The 17,988-nt window shown below is 40.2% G+C and overlaps 1 protein-coding gene across 1 annotated transcript; it reads left to right on the top strand.

Moving 5' to 3' along the window:
* Nucleotides 1-9,040: 9,040 nt before the first annotated feature.
* LOC132762196 (alpha-1-antiproteinase-like) lies at nt 9,041-17,691 on the top strand. Its single transcript, XM_067468144.1, has 4 exons — nt 9,041-9,674; nt 12,310-12,580; nt 13,682-13,829; nt 17,485-17,691. The coding sequence occupies exons 1-4, from the start codon at nt 9,041-9,043 to the stop codon at nt 17,689-17,691; spliced, it is 1,260 nt and encodes a 419-aa protein (XP_067324245.1).
* Nucleotides 17,692-17,988: the final 297 nt, after the last annotated feature.

Genomic DNA, 17,988 nt, shown 5'->3' with positions numbered 1-17,988 from the left:
CTGAGACTGAACTGGAATATCAGATTCCAAATGCAGCCCAAAATGGTTTTGATAACCAGTTGCCTGGGTGCTGTGGAGGCAGGAAGGAGTTCTGACCATTTGGTGGTGCTGAATTTGGTTTGGTGCCACTGGACAGCCACCCTTACTGTTCCTCTCTTATTCTCATTGTAGCAGCGACCAGCAGGTGAAACATGGCTTTTGTCTGTCATGCATTGCCTAGAGCAGTGGTTCCCAACCTTTTTTGACCATGAACCACTTGACCAGGGACCACTTTGACCAGGGACCACTCTCCAACATTAGTACCAAAAGGGTTACGAATCTGTTTTTAGTCAACTTTAGATTTGGTTTGGGGTGCTGATTCAGAAAATTGCATTGGATATACCACATCAGCTCTAGTTTCTGATACAGAACATATGCCATGGTCAGCAACAGGGAAGGAGTGGCAGGCGGCACAAAAGAAGCAGAAATAAAATAAAATAAAAAGGAAGGAGGCTTGCAGAGCAGATTTTCATCCTCTCGACCCACTGGTGGTCCATGCCCTACAGGTCAAGAACCAGTAGCTGAGAGTGACAGCAGGATGACAGCCAAGATGGTGCAGGCGAGGGAAGAGGAGGAATCACTTCCTCACCCTCACCCTTCTCCAATCAGCGTGTTACCCCATCTAGTGTCAATCCAGGTGACAAAGTCATGTCTCACCTGCTGGCTGCTGCAACAACCAGACCAGAAGGATGGTGAATGCCAGGCTATGTCTCTTGGCCCCCCAAGTTTCAGAACAATTTGCTCATCCCCTAATTTTTAGAAAATTCTTGAAGATTTTACAAATATTTTTAAAAAAACATAAGAGCAATTCCCTTGAATTTCTCTACAATGACACCACATAATCAAGACATCATTCTCCCCAAGCTTCAGAAATATTCTCACATCTACTGATTTCAAGGGAATTTTAAAGTTAGTTGCAGTTAGTACTTGGTAGTACTACAATTGCCCCAAAACATGGCAAAGGAAAGGACCAGGTTGGTTGGGACTAGACGAGAATTCTCAACTGATCCCAAAATATTTTATTAATTATAATATGTCACTGCAGAAGCACCCTTGCAAGGGATTTTACTTCCTCCCAGCAGAAAACAGAAAATAAAGCAAGCACAGCCTTTTACAGGATTGAACTATGCTTTAGAACCAATAAATAATAGATTTGTGTATTATGGGAAATGAAAGCAAAGGAAGAAATTTGTTGCAGTTGACACTTGGCAGTATTAAAATTCACCCCAAAATTTGCCGAAGGAAAGGAACGGGTTGGTTGGTACTAGACTAGAATTCTCAATTGACACCAAAATATTTTATTAATTATGATATGGCCCTGCAGCAACACCTTGGCAAGGAATTTTCCTTTCTTCCAGCAGAAAATAGAAAATAAAAAAGCCAAGCACTGCACTTTGAACTATACTTTTGAACCAATAATACATTTTATTTTAATATAGGAAAGGAAAGGAAAGGAAAGAGGTTGGTAGTTGCCATTGGTACTACAATTGCCCCAAAATATGGCAAAGGAAAGGAACAGGTTGGTTGGTAGATTAGAATTAAATTAGAATTAAAATAGACTAGAAAATAAAGAAAGCAGGTACAGTAATTCAAAAACAATCAAATCCATGAATGTTTAACCTGAAAATGAGGAAGGATAACAGAAATAAACCCTGGTACTAAGAAACAAAATGATTGATGTGTCTGAGATATTAAATATGTACTTGGCTTAGAAGGACCAGGATAAGGCCATCTAATTAAAATCTTACATTCTGTACAGAATTGCCGGTAAGTCTCACTTGCTTTCCTTACAGGCTGTTCATGAAGCAGCTCTGAATGGCCATGAGAATGGTACCAAAGTTGAGGCTTCCACTGTCACTGAAATACTTTAAGGAGTACATATTTTGAAATGACATAATAATAATAATAATAATAATAATAATAATAATAATAACAACAACAACAACAACAACAACAACAATACTTTACTTGTAGCCTGCCCTATCTCCCAGGGGGGCTCGGAGTGGGATCCTACGTAATAAAGGCAAACATTCAATGCAGACCGGCAGCCAGTGGAGTTGCCGTAACATGGGAGTTGTCCGCTTGCTGAACAGTGCTCCAGTTAGTAACCTGGCTGCCGATTTCTGGACCATTTGAAGCTTCCAAACTATCTTCAAAGGCATAGAGATAGTTGCAGCAGTCCAAGTGGGATGCGACTAAGGCTAAAACATTTAACAGAACATTCATCATAGTAATAATTATTAATGGCAATACCAAACCTATCTTGGGTTGTTGTAGGTTTTTCGGGCTATATGGCTATGTTCTAGTAGCATTCTCTACTGATGTTTCACATGCATCTGTAGCAGGCATCCTCACAACCTCTGAAGATGCCTGCCAGAGATACAGGTGAAACGTTAGGAGAGAATGCTTCTAGAACATGGCCACAGAGCCCGAAAAACCTACAACAACCCAGTGATTCCAGCCATGAAAGTCTTCGACAATGCAAATCTATCTTGTTTTTGGGGAGAGTTGTAAATCCTATAAAGAACTAATTGCATACCCAGAACATTTAAAACAATGCATAACACCTACGTAATGACATAGCATACACTGTGTATGAAATTATTTTATGTGTCAGCTGCTCTACACCTTAGTGTAGTCCACAATTATAAAAATAAAGATTAACCATTTAAATTTCACAGGACATATTCTGGCAATTCATTAGGAGGCAACATAGTGGTATCAAAGGCTTGCAAGGTAAGGAGTATCTTAGGGCCCTCCTACACTGCCCTATATTCCAGGGTCTGATCCCAGATTGTCTGTTTTAAACTGTATTATATGAGCCTCCACTGCCAGATAATCTGGGATAAACAGATAATCTGGGATCAGATCCTGGGATATATGGCAGTGTGGAAGGGGCCTCAGATTTCAGAGCTGAAAACTGAGATGTAATGATGGCCTCCCTGTGATGCCACAGGGAATGGGTATCAGTCACATTCCCATGAATTGACCCTGGGGATGTCATTAAGCATGGTACATCAGTAAAATAGTGCCACTGAAAGCTATGCTTAAATAAACAAGATAGTCTTAATTAATGCTTGTGTCTTGATTCCCCTTGTGAAAGATTATTATTTTAAAACAACTTAAATACTTGGAAGCTATAGAGACTTTGCCACCAAACACTGTATTCTGAGGAAATTTACTGTGGAAACAGGCTACCACCAAATTTAAAAGGAATGTTCCGCTTTTGGTTTGGCAAGAGGTTTTAAATAAGCTGGAATGTGCTGAATTTGCACTCAGGGCTCTGAACACTGAGGTAAATAACAACGAGATTCTTTTAAAATGTCGTTGCCACCATTCTGGAAACTCTGTTTCCCTAACTGCTATGGAACTACTTCACACAGAGGCACTCTTGATACCGTTGTTGATTAACAAAGAACAAAGTTGTTTATTTGTGTGGATTTTGCAAAAATGAGATGAAGCTTATGGTTACTTTAAAAACAGTTCAATACATAGTTTCAAAAACAACTCTTCACTCCCTCAGAAACCTAGCAGACTTCCCTCTGGCTAGAATTCCTAAGGCTCCAGACAGTCCTTTCCCTTGGATCTGTCTATACTCTATACCAGCTATTCTACCTAATAGCTACCAATCTTCTCTAACTAACCACTTTGGCTTCTCTAACTTCTCTTTTCCTAACACACTCTCTCCCAACTGTCTTCTTCAAAACCCAGAACCTGACTTCACTGTCAGATTTTTAAAAGCACCTTTTCATATTTTTCCTGCACTCTAACTAAGCTACGTCCACTTTCTCCCAGCCAATCACAAAGGTTCTCCACATTTCCCTCCAGGCTGCTCCTAAGCTCTACCTTGTCTAGGAAATGAGCACTCTAAGATGGCTGCCTCCATGCACCATCTCACAAAATGGCTGCCAAAATTACCTGGCCTCCTTCCTGAGCTTTTCCCTGGCCTCAAAGGTAGGCAATTCATCATAACCCTCTTTCCTGTTTATACAAAAAGTGTCAAATTTTCAAAGATACAATTGACAAATATTCACATGAATTATTCATTCTGCCTGTAGCAGCATAATAAGTAACATTCTAGTAAGGACTAAAAAGGAAGATTTCCTAACATTAAGGAATGCATACCAAGTCAAAAACAGGCAAAATTGGCATGAATGAGCACTTAACTGAAGCCGTATGATATTTTAAATTATATTTCCACCTTCCTAAACCCAGCAAAATGTCCTTTGAACTCTCATTTAGTGATACTCATATACATAAATAAGAAAAAATAAGCAGTTGCATGGCAAAGTAAATGTGAAAGGACACCAGCTACAATCCATGCAGATAAGAATGCTTCTTCCCTTCCAAGCAAACATCAGTGAAGTCCAGAACAGATCTTTCAAAGCGTTCAAAAGTCAACCTGACCAGACTGATCAGAATATTCTGACCAGTTGAGCCCCACTCAGGCCCGTAGCCAGGATTTCGTTTCGGGGGGGGGGGGTAAAAAAATTTCAGGGGGCGTTCGGGGGGGGCTGAGTTTCGGGGGGGGGGCTGAGTCTGAGTGAAAGAGGGTCTAGCCTAGCAAACCTTTTGTATCATTACCCCAATACCCCCATGCATATGGGATATATTGAGTAGGGTGATCAGATCATGATATGAATAAACATAACAGTTTAAATAATGCACCAGTAAGGCCTTTTCGCAAACCACCATGAGAATTTCGGTGGAGGGGGGGCTGAAGCTCCTCAAGAGTGGTGCCAGGCTACATGCCTGGCACCACTCTTGACAGTTGGTCATCAATTATTTGGACAGTGAATCGGGTGGAGAATAAGAGAATTACTCAGAGTACCCCTTCCATGCAACAAACATGAAACAAGTTGGGGAAAGAAGTTTTTGAGACGTGTTCTTCTGCAGATATAAGTCAAATCAAAATAACATTATTAGCTCTGATACTATTGTGCATGCTTATCTGGTTTGAAAGATTATGGTTTAGGAAGAATAACTGCCTCATATTATAAGAACATCTCTGTAGGCTGCTCACAGTACTTGTTCCAAGATCTGAATCTTGTCAGTAAAGCTACCTTCTCACATTAACTCAGTCTCCACAAAGCCAAGAAAGAAGCTGTAGAGCCTGGAAGATACTTACATATAATTCATTATTTGCCATTACTTCTTGTTCCCAATAAATTTGTAAAAGGATGCTGCACTTTCAGAGGATTTGTTAACTGAAGTGTGCCAATATCTTTTGCAATATGATTTACAGAGATTTCTCCTGTTTAATCGTTAATGGAGAACATGCTTCTATCAGCAATATCACACCATATAAAAGAAAACCCAGTGTCAGGATCTTTTACTGCTTCTACTGGGAGACATTTCTGAATTTAATGTAAGTATCATTCTTTTCTCTGCCATGAATATGAAAGAGTTATCCTTGCTAGAATGATCAAAATTATTTTGTTGAATAAATTCTCAACATTTCTGGCTTTTCAGAATAACCAACATTTTCTTGTATTTCACTAGTTTCTGCACATTCGTCATTTAAGAGTATACAACATATTTTTTAAATTGTGGAATAACAACACAGTTTCTCTTGACTCTTTTCTAAATAGTTCACTTCATCTATCACGTCTTCCTTTTCTCTCCCTTGTCTTTGGACATTTATCTGATCTTTCTAGTTTTCTGACTCATCCAAGTAAAATCATTCTACTAGTCCAGCATTTCTCAACCTGGGGGTCGAGACCCCTGGGGGGGATTGCAAGGGGTTTTCAGAGGGTTCACCAAAGACCATCAGAAAACATATATTTCCGACATGCTTAGGAACCCCTTTGGCAGAGAAGGCTGAAGATCTCTCCACCTGTCCTTCTCTTCCTTTTTGCAAATAGACAGCAAATCCTCCCATTAAGAGCCCTCCTCCTGTTGAGATTGTAGGCGAACTATAAATCCCAGCAACTACAACTCCCAAATGTCAAGGTCTCCTTTCCCCAAACTCCACCTGTGTTAACATTTGGGCATATTAAGTATTTGTGCCAAGTTTGGTCCAGCTCCATCACTGTTTGAGTCCACATTGCTCTCTGAATGTAGGTGAACTACAACTCCAAAACTCAAGGTCAATGCCTACCAAGCCCTTTCAGTATTTTCTGTTGGTTATGGGAGTTCTGTGTGCCAAGTTTGGCTCGATTCCATCATTAGTGGAGTTCAGAATGCTCTTTGATTGTAGGTGAACTATAAATCCCAGAAAGTACAACTCCCAGATGACAAAATCAATCCCTCCAACCCCACCAGTATTAAAATTTGGGCGTACTGGGTATTTGTGCTAAATTTGGTACAGTGAATAAAAATACATCCTGCGATTCATAACAGTAGCAAAATTGCAGTTATGAAGTAGCAACAAAAATAATGTTATGATTGAGGGTCACCACAACATGAGGAACTGTTTTAAGGGGTTGTGGAATTAGGAAGATTGAGAAACATTGTACTAGTCTTTCAGGTTACTCTCATCCTTGGTTTAGAGATCTGGAAACAGTAAGACATTGATTTCAGCTTTGGAAATTCCTATCCTGTTACCTGGGTTATTATTGCTGTTTTGTGAATGTCCAAACTTCCTCAAAGGTATAAATCCATTTTTCAATTTAAAGAAAAGAACTTGTGCTTTTTCTTTCTTTTTTTAAAGGTATAGTTCTGTTCTGTTTTAGTGATATATTAGATTATACTTTTAATGTATTGTGTTTTAATTCGTTTGAATCCTTGTGTTATACAGGGTGAGGGAGCATAACTTCCTTTTTCAAAACTTAATAAAACTCTTTGTATGAATCAGATTTTTTTTTATAATGTAGGTACATACCTAAAGTTTTGTTTTACATAGTTTTGAAGATCAAATTAGGTAGGTGACGTCCCCCATTCTCTATACACTGAATAAACTGGCTATGCTGGCATTTGTCATGACTCTTGTCAGCATAGCAGGCGTTATTTCTGGATGTTGCTCTTCAAATCTTGTAGGGTCCTTGGACGGTTCACATAAACACGGGATTTCAAAAAACCCCATAGAAAAAAATCACAAGGGGCCAAATCTGGAGAGTGGGCCAGTCACTCCAAATCCGTTCAAAACGTAGGCCTCAACAGCAAAAGCATGCTCCTCACTGTTCCAACACATAATGGTGACTGAACTTTATACTCCCACCTCTCGAACGAGACCACTAGTGCTCCGCTACGTCTTCAACCGACTGAATGGCACGCATTTTTAAAAAGGAAGTTATGCTGCCTCACCCTGTATTATGTTTATTTAGTTTAGCCTTGGTTAATTTCTTTTGTTTATAAGTTATATTGAGTTCACTTATTTCTTGTTTTGTCTTGATTGCCATTTGTTTGTTTTTGGTATTGAATGTTTGCCATTTCTGTTATACTTTGGAAACTGCCCTCAATCCCTTCGGGGAGAGAGGGTGGGTCATAAATAAGATGTTGTTGTTGTTTTTGTTATTGTTATTGCTAATTGTTATGTTTACAACTATGAGTATTTTTGACACCCTTGCTCTCTTTCTGCTGACAGGTAATGATGGTTTCATTTGAGCAGGACTTTGAGTCTTCATTTACTGTGCCACAAAGTTATTTAAATGGGTTGTGTTATGTTTTTAACCTTTAAAAAATGTTTCTATTCAGCTATGCTAATAGCTCTTTTTGCTTTTTATCAAATACGCTGTAACTATATTTGGAACTGGAAGGGAACAGCATCATCAAGATTTTGAATAAGAGCATTTCCATGATGATAAAACTTTTGATGAACTGTATAAAACTTTATAATGCTATCAGTATATGTATATTCAGTATATGTTTCTCAATACTATTAGCTAAGCACCATAGGTAGGGGTGATATTGTGCCCATGTCCTATGTGTAAGTTTCCATAGAACTTCCAAAGGCTTATAGAATCATAGAGTTGGAAGAGACCTCGTGGGCCATCTAGTCCAATCCTCTGCCAAGAAGCAAGAAAATTGCATTCAAAGCACCCCTGACAGATGGCCATCCAGCCACTCTTTAAAAGCCTCCAAAGAAGGCGCCTCCAGCACACTCCTGAGAGAGTTCCACCGCTGAACAGTTCACACAGTTAGGAAGTTCTTCCTAATGTTCAAGTGGAATCTCCTTTCCTGTAGTGTCAAGCCATTGTTTTTCATCCTACTCTCCAGGGAACAGAAAACAAGATTTCTCCCTCCACCCCATGACTTCCTCTCACATATCATAGAATCATAGAATCACTGTGTTGGAAGAGACCTTGTGGACCATCCAGTCCAACCCCCGCCAAGAACCAGGAAAATTGCATTCAAAGCATCCCCAACAGATGGCCTTTCAGCCTCTGTTTAAAAGCCTCAAAAGAGGGAGCTTCCACCACACTCTGGGGCAAAAAGTTCCACTGATGAATAGCTCTCACAGTCAGAAAGTTCTTCCTAATGTTCAGGTGGAATCTTCTTTCTTATAGTTTGAAGCCATTGTTCCGTGTCCTAATCTCCAGGGCAAAAGAAAACAAACTTTCTCCCTCCTCCCTGTGACTTCCCCTCACATATTTCTACGTGCCCAACATGTCTCTTCTCAGCCATCCCTTCTGACAGCTGAACATGCCTAGCTCTTTGAGCCATTCCTCATAGGGCTTGTTTTCCAGACCATTGCCCATTTTAGTTGCCTTCCTCTGGATAAATTCCAGCTTGTCAACATCTCCCTTCAATTGTGTTGCCCAGAATTGAATGCAGTATGCCAGGTGTGGTCTGACCAAGGCAGAATAGAGGAGTAGCATGACTTCCCTAAATCTAGACACTATACTCCTATTTATGCACGCCAAAATCCCATTGGCTTTTTTAGCTGCTGCATCACATTGTTTAACTTGTCCACGAGAACTCCAAGATTCTTTTAAAATGTAATGCCAGGTTTGATAAGTGTTTGGTCTGATGTAGCATTGCTGTATTTGTATTCTGAATCAATATGTTCAGAGACTGAGAATATTATTCTTTCTTTACAGATTGTTTCTACGAGTGCACAATGTCTAATATCTACCTGGCATGGCTTCTTGCTGGCCTGTGGACTTTTGCCCAAACTCATTGCATCTCTAACTACACTGAGGGTCACAGTCAACCATCTCCCGCTGAAGTACTATATAATTTGCCCCATCACAACATAGTTCCAGGCAATGTTGATTTTACCTTCAAATTCTACTGTCAAGTTTCTTTAGGAGAAGCCAGGAACAATATATTATTTTCACCTCTGAGCATTTCTACTGCCCTTTCCATGCTTCTGCTGGGAGCAAAGCATCGCACTCAGAGTCAACTTTTATCAGGACTTAGCTTTAACCAGACAGAAATAAGTGGGCAAGAAATCTGTGAAGGTTTCAACAACTCCCTGCACCTCTTAAATGACCCTTCGAATGAAATTGAACTGAACCTTGGAAATGCCCTTTTCATAGATGAGGAAATGAAACCCCTAAAGAAATTCGTGCATGATGCTAAACATTTCTATAACTCTGACATTTCTCACACTAACTTCAAAAATTCTGAACAAGCTGAGGAGCAGATTAACTACTACATAGAGAAGAAAACCAATGGACAATTTGTTGATGTTATCAGGGGTTTGGAAACAGATGTATCAATGGTCCTTGTAAATTACATGTTCATGAAAGGTAAGTCAACTGGGACCATTTTTATACATAGAATCCCACTAAAGTTTTTTAAATAGATGGTTTTAATTCCTGCTATCTGATATAGCAATGGTTGGAGACCAGAATTAATTCATTGATTGATATGTCAAGTTGTTCATTTACTTTTTTAGATTTAACTAGATTTTCCAGATTTCCTTGTTAACTCTGAAGTTAAAAATAGCCTTGAGTGAATTAACACTTACAAAACTTGTTAGGATAGGTGCCCATCTTCTCTTAAATTCAATAAGAAAGAAAGGTCTACTGCCTCAGTAGAATTGAGGAAGACCATTATATTTGGCGGATAAGTGATTAATGATAGTGTTGTTAGGATAATAGCCAAACTTTGTGATTTCTTTGAGAAGATGACCACAAGGAGGGAGATTTATGGAACCTCAGTCAGATGGCTGGGTTTGTGGGACAAAAGAACACCTAAATTTGGGGAAGAAGAGAATGAAAACTGTAATGGCAGGAAAATAAATCTTGGGTGGGATGTCATGGTGGGAAAGCAATTTCTTTGCTTAGCAGAAGATAAAGGACCTTTCAGAATATTCTACATAAGCTGTTATGGAAAAAACAATCATAAAGTTATAGAAGTAAAAGAGATCAGAAGGACCATCCAAACACTGAAGTGTTTCTCAGTGCACTGCAGAGTGGACAACTATGAGAGGTAGGAGATACATGTGTGTGTTTTAACCCACACCTTCTCCCCATAAAAATAAAATAGGTTGTTTGCCCTCCAGTACCCACAAACACCCTCTAACTTCACGTTTTTGCCTATTTCCAGGTCATTTTAGGCCCTGGAGATACCATTTTAAAAAGTGCAAAGTGACAAGGTGTCGTGTCCTGCTCATTTTGTACTTTAGAAAATCCTCCCTGAGGGTAGGCAAAATGAATACCTCAATTCCTCTTAAAACCTATTTGGGATTTTTCCCTCTTTGGGAGGACAAGAAATAACCCTGTGGCTGCATGTGTCCCACCCCCTGCACTTTGCCCACCCTGGTGTTCACTGAAGATACTTCAATGCACAGAGAAATAAAGCAGTGCATGAAACAATTCAGTTAAGTGAACCATCTTCTCCCAGCAGCATAGCATTTCATATTTCCTATGCCTCTCAGCTCCATCCTCCTGAACTAAGTTCTCAGAGATTTTTATCTCCAAATCCTTTAACAGGATGTTATCACATTGATTCTTTTGGATATATGAGCTTGAATGGTTGAAGATAAGCAAGCCAGAAGACTGTTGTGGCCTATCATTTTCCAATTTGACAGGGAAAGCCCTGACTGATCCTCTATGGTTCTACTTCTTCCACTGCTTACTACTATCAAGTGAGGGTCTGTGTGATAGGTCTTTGGGTTTGTGATAGGTCTTTGGGTTCATAAACTTCATAGTGTTAATTTTTCACCGGCCCTGCCCAATTTTGTAATCCTGAGTTTCCATACTGATATTGCCAGGTCACATAGGATTAAATGCAATTGTTAATCTCAACCAGAATAGAAATAATGAGTAAAAAAAAGATTAAATTAATCCCATTGATTTGGTGGCTCTGTTCTAGTAGGCACCAGCAGTAAGATCTTGGCCAGGAGTGAAGTTATTTGGATCTCTGTTGATGGCCCGAACAGTCAGCATTCCTTTGCATTGGATATGCTGGCAAGAACTACTGTGAGTGTGAATTGTAATATGACAGCATCTGGGAATGTGACAGAGTACAGGAGTACTGGAGAACAATTGAAGAAGAAATTAACAGAATGTTAAATCTTCAAATCATAATAGCCAATAGAAATGTATTACATCCCAGGATACCAGGCGTGTGCAATGTGCAAAAGGAAAAAATGATTGACAAAGTAATAGTGTGTGCTCAAATTGTTTTAGTGAGAGGTTGGAAAGATAAAACAAAGTGGACTCTGACAAATTGGTATAACTATATAATAAATATGCTAAATGTGGAAATAACAAATTGTAAATTAGACAATATAGACAAAATTGAAAATGTCATAATAATTAAGAACATGTGGGATCCAGTTAGGAATTATTTAGAGAACGTATTAAGATGTGGAGTGGAAAAACTGAGACTAAAACTGATATTTCAAATGCAATTTCTATAGTTTATTGTATAAATTGTTTGTCCAGGGTGGAGGGGTGGAGTGGGGTAAACAATATTTTTTAAATAAAAAAAGCATTTGGAGAGACTCAGCATCTGGAGGGACACAATTTTCCACCACTGATTTAGAGAAGTCTGTCTTTATGCTGGCAGAAGGGACAGAAGAAAGGGAAAGTGCTTGCTCCTCACTGTCAGACATGGATTCAGATTCAATGATATTATTATATTGACTTATCTGTTATGATAGTAACTTTCCAGTGGATTTTTCAACACTGACACCCACTGCTGCTTCATATCCTCTTCCTCATGGGAAAATAATTGATAGCATCACATCACGTATCTGTGTTCCGCCCTCTTCCAGAATCAAGAACACAGAGATGTTAAGTTGATGAGAAATCAAAGCCACCACTACGTAACTCCATCAAGTGTACTTTGGGGTTTACACAAAGCACAGTGTGGTACTGGGTTAGCATGATATGAAATGAATGTCTGTATGCTTTTTTTCATTTTATTCTTAAGCCTATTGGAAAAACCCTTTCAGTTTTAAGAATACTAGAGAAGATTACTTCTTTGTGGATGAACAAACAACAGTGAGAGTGCCTATGATGTTCAGCAATGCCCTGTATAAGACATATAATGACACAGATTTGTCCTGTCAACTGGTGGAGATCCCATACAAGGGAACGACTTCAGCACTCTTCATTCTACCTGAACCAGGAAAAATGAAGCAGGTGGAAGATGCTCTGGAGAAAGGCATTTTATTAAAATGGCTGCATTCAGTTGAAGAACAGTAAGTCAATGAGTGGAGCATTGATTGAAGATTGCAATCCCCAAATATATGTCAGGCCTGTTATTACCTTGATATGGTTTGGGAATGGGAAGATTTATTTCCTTTTTAGCCCTGAGTTCATGAATGAGAGGTAGTAGAATCAATAACTACATAGAGGTAGACAGAGATGAGTTAATACATGGAGAAAGTATCCTTCCACAGAAATGTCAGTGATTTTTCAGCACTTCTTTCCCAGAAAGCCTACAGCAGGTTCTCTGCTCTTAATGGTACTCAAAATGACTCACCCATAAATCCATGACATCTGAAGCCTCCCAATTTCTACCAAGTTTTCTTCATTACACAACTCTAATGCAGGACAAGACTAGGAACCTCTTCACATTAAGTTTTAGATTAGTCACAGATCATAGTGGTCTGAGGGGAGGGGTGAACCCATTAACCCATGCACCACATCGCCCAGCTTCCCTTTACCTCATCCCACGGTGGGGAAGCATCCACCGCCTGGCTTCCCCCCGCTGATTCCTATGCAACATGGGAAGCCTTCCATGTTTCGGTCACCACAGCATACACAGGTTCCTCTCCATTTGCACCACAGAGCTCTGCTAGATCTACACCATTGGATGGCAGCCAGCAGGCTCCATGGCTGAAGAAGAGAGAAAGCAGTGCAGGACAGTCAATTTTGCTTGTATAATGAGGCTATAGAAATTGTTTTGCAGAAGTCTGGGTGAGCCAGGTTACAGTCCATGTAATGTTCTCCCTAAAACACAAGAGTCCACTGTATATTTATTTATGATATTTCTGTACTTCCTTCTTGTTGTGAGATCTCGCATAGTTCCATTCCAGCAGAGATAGCTCAATTTCAGCATAAGTTTGGAAAAAGAAAGCAAAATGCAGAACCAAATTCCTGAACCAAAGGTTCCACCCAACAATCAGGGCTTCCCTTCACATTTTCTTCAACTTCTCCAGCTCGAAGTTTTTTTGGTGCATGCTCTGGAAATGATATCAAGTCATTTCTCCTACATAAGAAAAAGGGTGGCTGCTGAATGCAAAATTGTAATATTCTTTAAACTATTTCTCATCAGTGTCCGATACTATTTTCAACAGGAGAATAAATCTTCACCTTCCAAGGTTTACCATACATGCCAAATATGTTCTCCGAGGACTATTGAGAAGAATGGGCATTACTGATATATTTACAGATGAAGCAGATCTATCTGGAATTACTGGAAAACCTGAACTGAAGGTTTCCAAGGTATGCTTCTCAAAATTCATCATATACAGGAATTAAGCCAGGAATAACAGTAACTACTTTTTCTGTATTATTCGTTGATATCCAATTTTATAAAAGGCCACTAACAACAATTTAAACCAAAATGATAAAACAACCGTCACGGATATAAATACGTTAAAAAGTTATTGTTAAAGTGTATTTAATGTCTACATGATATCAAAACCTTTTTAGAGTCTCGGTTACCCGAGCTCAGCTCATCCGACACTCCATATTATCCGATACCATCATGTGGCCGATTGGAAACATAGCATCCTTTGCTATATGCTCATGAGAGCAGGACTTTCTTTCCCATGTGCAAAAACTGGGAGGAGGAGGAAAGGGGGGTTCCTCTGCTCACCTGGCCAAGTAAGGTGATGAGGCTTCTCTCTCTCTTTTTCTTCCTTCCAGCCACGAGCCCCCCCCCCCCCCCCAAATTTGGAAACAAGACTGGGTTGGAGAAAAGTCTCCAAAGCAGGAGAGCAAGGCTCTGCATGTGTGAAGAGCAGAGGGAGAGAAATTGAGAGCCATCACGTTTCCTTTTTCCCTCCCTTCTTTTTTTTAAATCTCCCATCCCTCTTTCTTTTTTGATTCACCCCTCCGTCCTTCTCTCCCTTCCCTTTGGAGATGCACTTTCTTGCTGCACACAAACAAACACACTTTGCTCCTGATCCTCTCTCTCTCCCTTCTCTCTCCCTTTTTCTCCCCACCCGCTCTCTCTTCCTCCTCTCCCTCCTCCTCCCTCTTTTACATCTTACAGCCTTGCAGCAACTTGCACTTCTGGCCTTCTTCTTCTCCTCCTCTTCTAACCCAAGCAAGAATCCTAGAAATGCAAGAGACCCCCTCCCTTAAGAGGCTATCCAGTTGTAAAGGGGAGACAGTGGAGGGTCCTCCACCAGCAAGATTCAAGGACGCTGAATCAAAGCAAGCACGGAGACACATGTGGAGTAATTGGAAGGAGGGAGGGAGGAGTGAAGGAGTGGAGATAAGAGGGAGAGTGGGAGAGGAACAGAAGGCTCTGTTGGATTTGAGTTGCTGGTGTGCTTGAAATAAAGTTGTTGAGAGAACTTCAAATGGCTGCCTGATACTTGTTTATCATAAGCAAGCCAACAGAATGAATGAACATGCTTATGATGCTCCCCTGCCTATGGGGGCATGCTTGACCTTCTCACACCAGTCCAGCCCCATTCTGCTAGGCTGGAAGGCACAAGCCAAGCCCTCCCAACACAGAGCCACCCAGCTCCAGTTGAGATTCTGTTGACAGTTGACTGAGAGTAGTGTTTAGCAAACTTTGGTTTTCCAGTGTTGCAATTCCTCTATACTCAATATGGGATTCTAGAGATGGTTAATCTACAGCAGGGGGTCCTCAAACTTTTTAAACTGGGTGCCAGTTTACTGTCCCTCAGACCAATGGAGGGCCGGACTATAGTTTTTTTAAAAAAAAATCAATTAAAAAATTCCTCTGCACATTGCACATATCTGATTTTGCTGTGTGGAAGGGCCCTTAGAGGGGGTTCTTTCTCGCCCTCTTTAGGCAGTAATTCCAGGAGCAGAGAATGGGAAATCTTCCTATTTCTAGTCTGAACAAAATCTGGCTACCAGTATTTAAAAAACTCTAAAATTATAACTGTAAATAAAGAACAACACTCAAACACAGGGGAACTCCAGACAAGAAACAATCAGGGCCAGCTAATCATCTCTCAACAAAGGATTCTCCCTAAAAAACTCCCAAACTGCGGACCTGTGACTTCAGGGGGAGTGTAACCCCGTCCAGCACAGGTTGCCACCCTATACCCCAATCTGGTTTTTGATCGACCAGGAGGACCTCTGTCTTGTCGGGTTGTTCTTCAGCTTGTTCTTCCTCATCCAGACAGCCACAGCGGCCAAGCACTTGTCCAGCACCCGAGGGGCTTCCTTGGGGTTAGGTGGAAATGAGTAATAGAGTTGTGTGTCATCTGCGTAGAGATGGCACCCAACTCCAAAACTCCGGATGACCTCTCCCAACGGTTTCATGTAGATGTTAAAAAGCATGGGAGATCAAATAGAACCTTGCGGGTTCAAATCTAAACCAATAGTACCTAGTAGCAGACAGATGGCCAATGAAGGGAGTCATATGCTTCATTGAATTCACACTAATCAATAGTCTGGTTGAAGCTCAAAGGCAGTTTCTCGGTATTTTTCAAATGCAGCATCATGTACAGCATGTAGCAAACATCCAGTTGAGATGTAACAAGGGCTTGTATCACAGGATTTTCAAAGAAATAACAAGGGAAAGCAACTCCTTCATTATTTTAGAGACAAATAATTATGGACAAGTTATCCTGCCAGCAGAGAAAAAAACACTTCTGCTCTGTTCTCTCTGTATGTGAATATTTGCTTTTGAAAAAGTAGTGCACATCAGTTATTTTTCAGAGAAACACTCATGGAATTATTGTGCATCACCACCACCCTCGTCCAAGTTAAGACAGGAATAACAAACTCTTGGTGTGTCTCAAAATCTTTGGAGGCTCAGCGTAATTCCAAATAATCTTCATCCTTTACAGATGCAGAACCAAAGAAGCAATGGAAAGTAGTTGCAAAAGAAAGTTGTTGTAGGGTTGCTGTAGGTTCTAGGGCTGCATGGCCATGTTCTAGAAGCATTCTGTCCTGGCATTTCACCTGCATCTATGGCAGGCATCCTTAGAGGTTGTGATTCTGGCCATGAAAGCCTTCGACAATGCAAAGTAGTTGTATTGGGTTGTCGTAGGTTTTTTCAGGCTATATGGCCATGTTCTAGAGGCATTCTCTCCTGACGTTTCACCTGCATCTATGGTAAGCATCCTCAGAGGTAGTGAGGTCTGTTGGAACTAGGAAAATGGGTTGATATATCTGTGGAATGACCAGGGTGGGACAAAGAACTCTTGTCTTCTGGAGCTAGGTGTGAATGTTTCAACTGACCACCTTGATTAGCATTTGATGGCCTGGCAATTGTTTTGTGTGGCTTATTGGTGCCACAGTGATTCCGGCCATGAAAGCTTTTGACAATACAGTAGTTGTATCTTTACAAGCTTAGAGCTATCCAGTGTGTCCTTAAAGTTGCTGTCTCTTGTGTAACTGGTAGAAAACTGGTCTGGCTGAAAGGGCTCATGCTTGGGTTGCTGCATCAGAACACTCAGTAGAGTGTTCTGCTCTTCTGATTTTAAGTAGGATGACACCCTATGTATTTTTGTGCATTTTTCAAATGCAGTAACGGCTGCATGCCAGCACTAAATTGTTGAAAATGTCAAGCAAGATTATTTTCTTACACTACCCCACCTCCCAATTTCCTACTTATGGATTTCCCACAGGAGTCTAGTCTAGGTCACTGATATGATATCAAAAATAATACAATAGATAGGCTTTTGCATGTTCTAGCATGCAACCAATGCTGATCAGGTTCATTTGTTTCCTAAGATCATCCAGAACTCTCCCAGATCTTTCAGGTAGATTGCACAAACTTTCAAGATCAAGGGTCAAAATATCTCAATTAATTGAGATGCAAATAACAATTCCCCCCTCCTCGCAAAAAATTGAATCCTTTGATTTTAAGGACCAGGGCATGCCATAGAATTAAATCTAAGTTGTACATTTCTTTACTAATTCTTGCTTCCCTTCCTTGCAGGCTGTTCACCAAGTTCATCTAAGTGTCCATGAGAACGGCACTGAAGCTGCTGCTGCTGCTACATTCGATGAAACTGTGTCCAATTCTCTCTCCCCTATCATAATATTCAATAGGCCTTTCGTGTTGATTATCTCTGAATCTAGAAGCAACTCAATCTTATTCATGGGGAGAATTATAAATCCTAATGGGACTGGACGGCATTACTAGTGTTTTAATTGTAATATTTAATGTTGACTGGACTAAAAAAAAAATAAAATAAAAATCATGGCTGTTATTTACCGTACTTGAACTATCACTATCATGCATTCCTAAACAAAGTAAACACTGATGACATAGAAGTCCTGACAATGATGTGAGGAGGAGGGACCATGTGATTCCTCACCAGTGGCATGCAGACTATACTAGGTGACACCATCACAGGAGTTCATACCAAAATGTTTTCACTTGCTCTTCTCTAATTCAAACAATAAGGTCCCTGAATTCACTCTATAAAAGTCAATGAAC

The sequence above is a fragment of the Anolis sagrei genome, chromosome 1, assembly GCF_037176765.1.
Source record: "Anolis sagrei isolate rAnoSag1 chromosome 1, rAnoSag1.mat, whole genome shotgun sequence".
NCBI classification, from domain to species: Eukaryota; Metazoa; Chordata; class Lepidosauria; order Squamata; family Dactyloidae; genus Anolis; species Anolis sagrei.
Note: the sequence above shows the minus strand (reverse complement) of the source record. Positions and strands in the feature narration are given on the sequence as shown.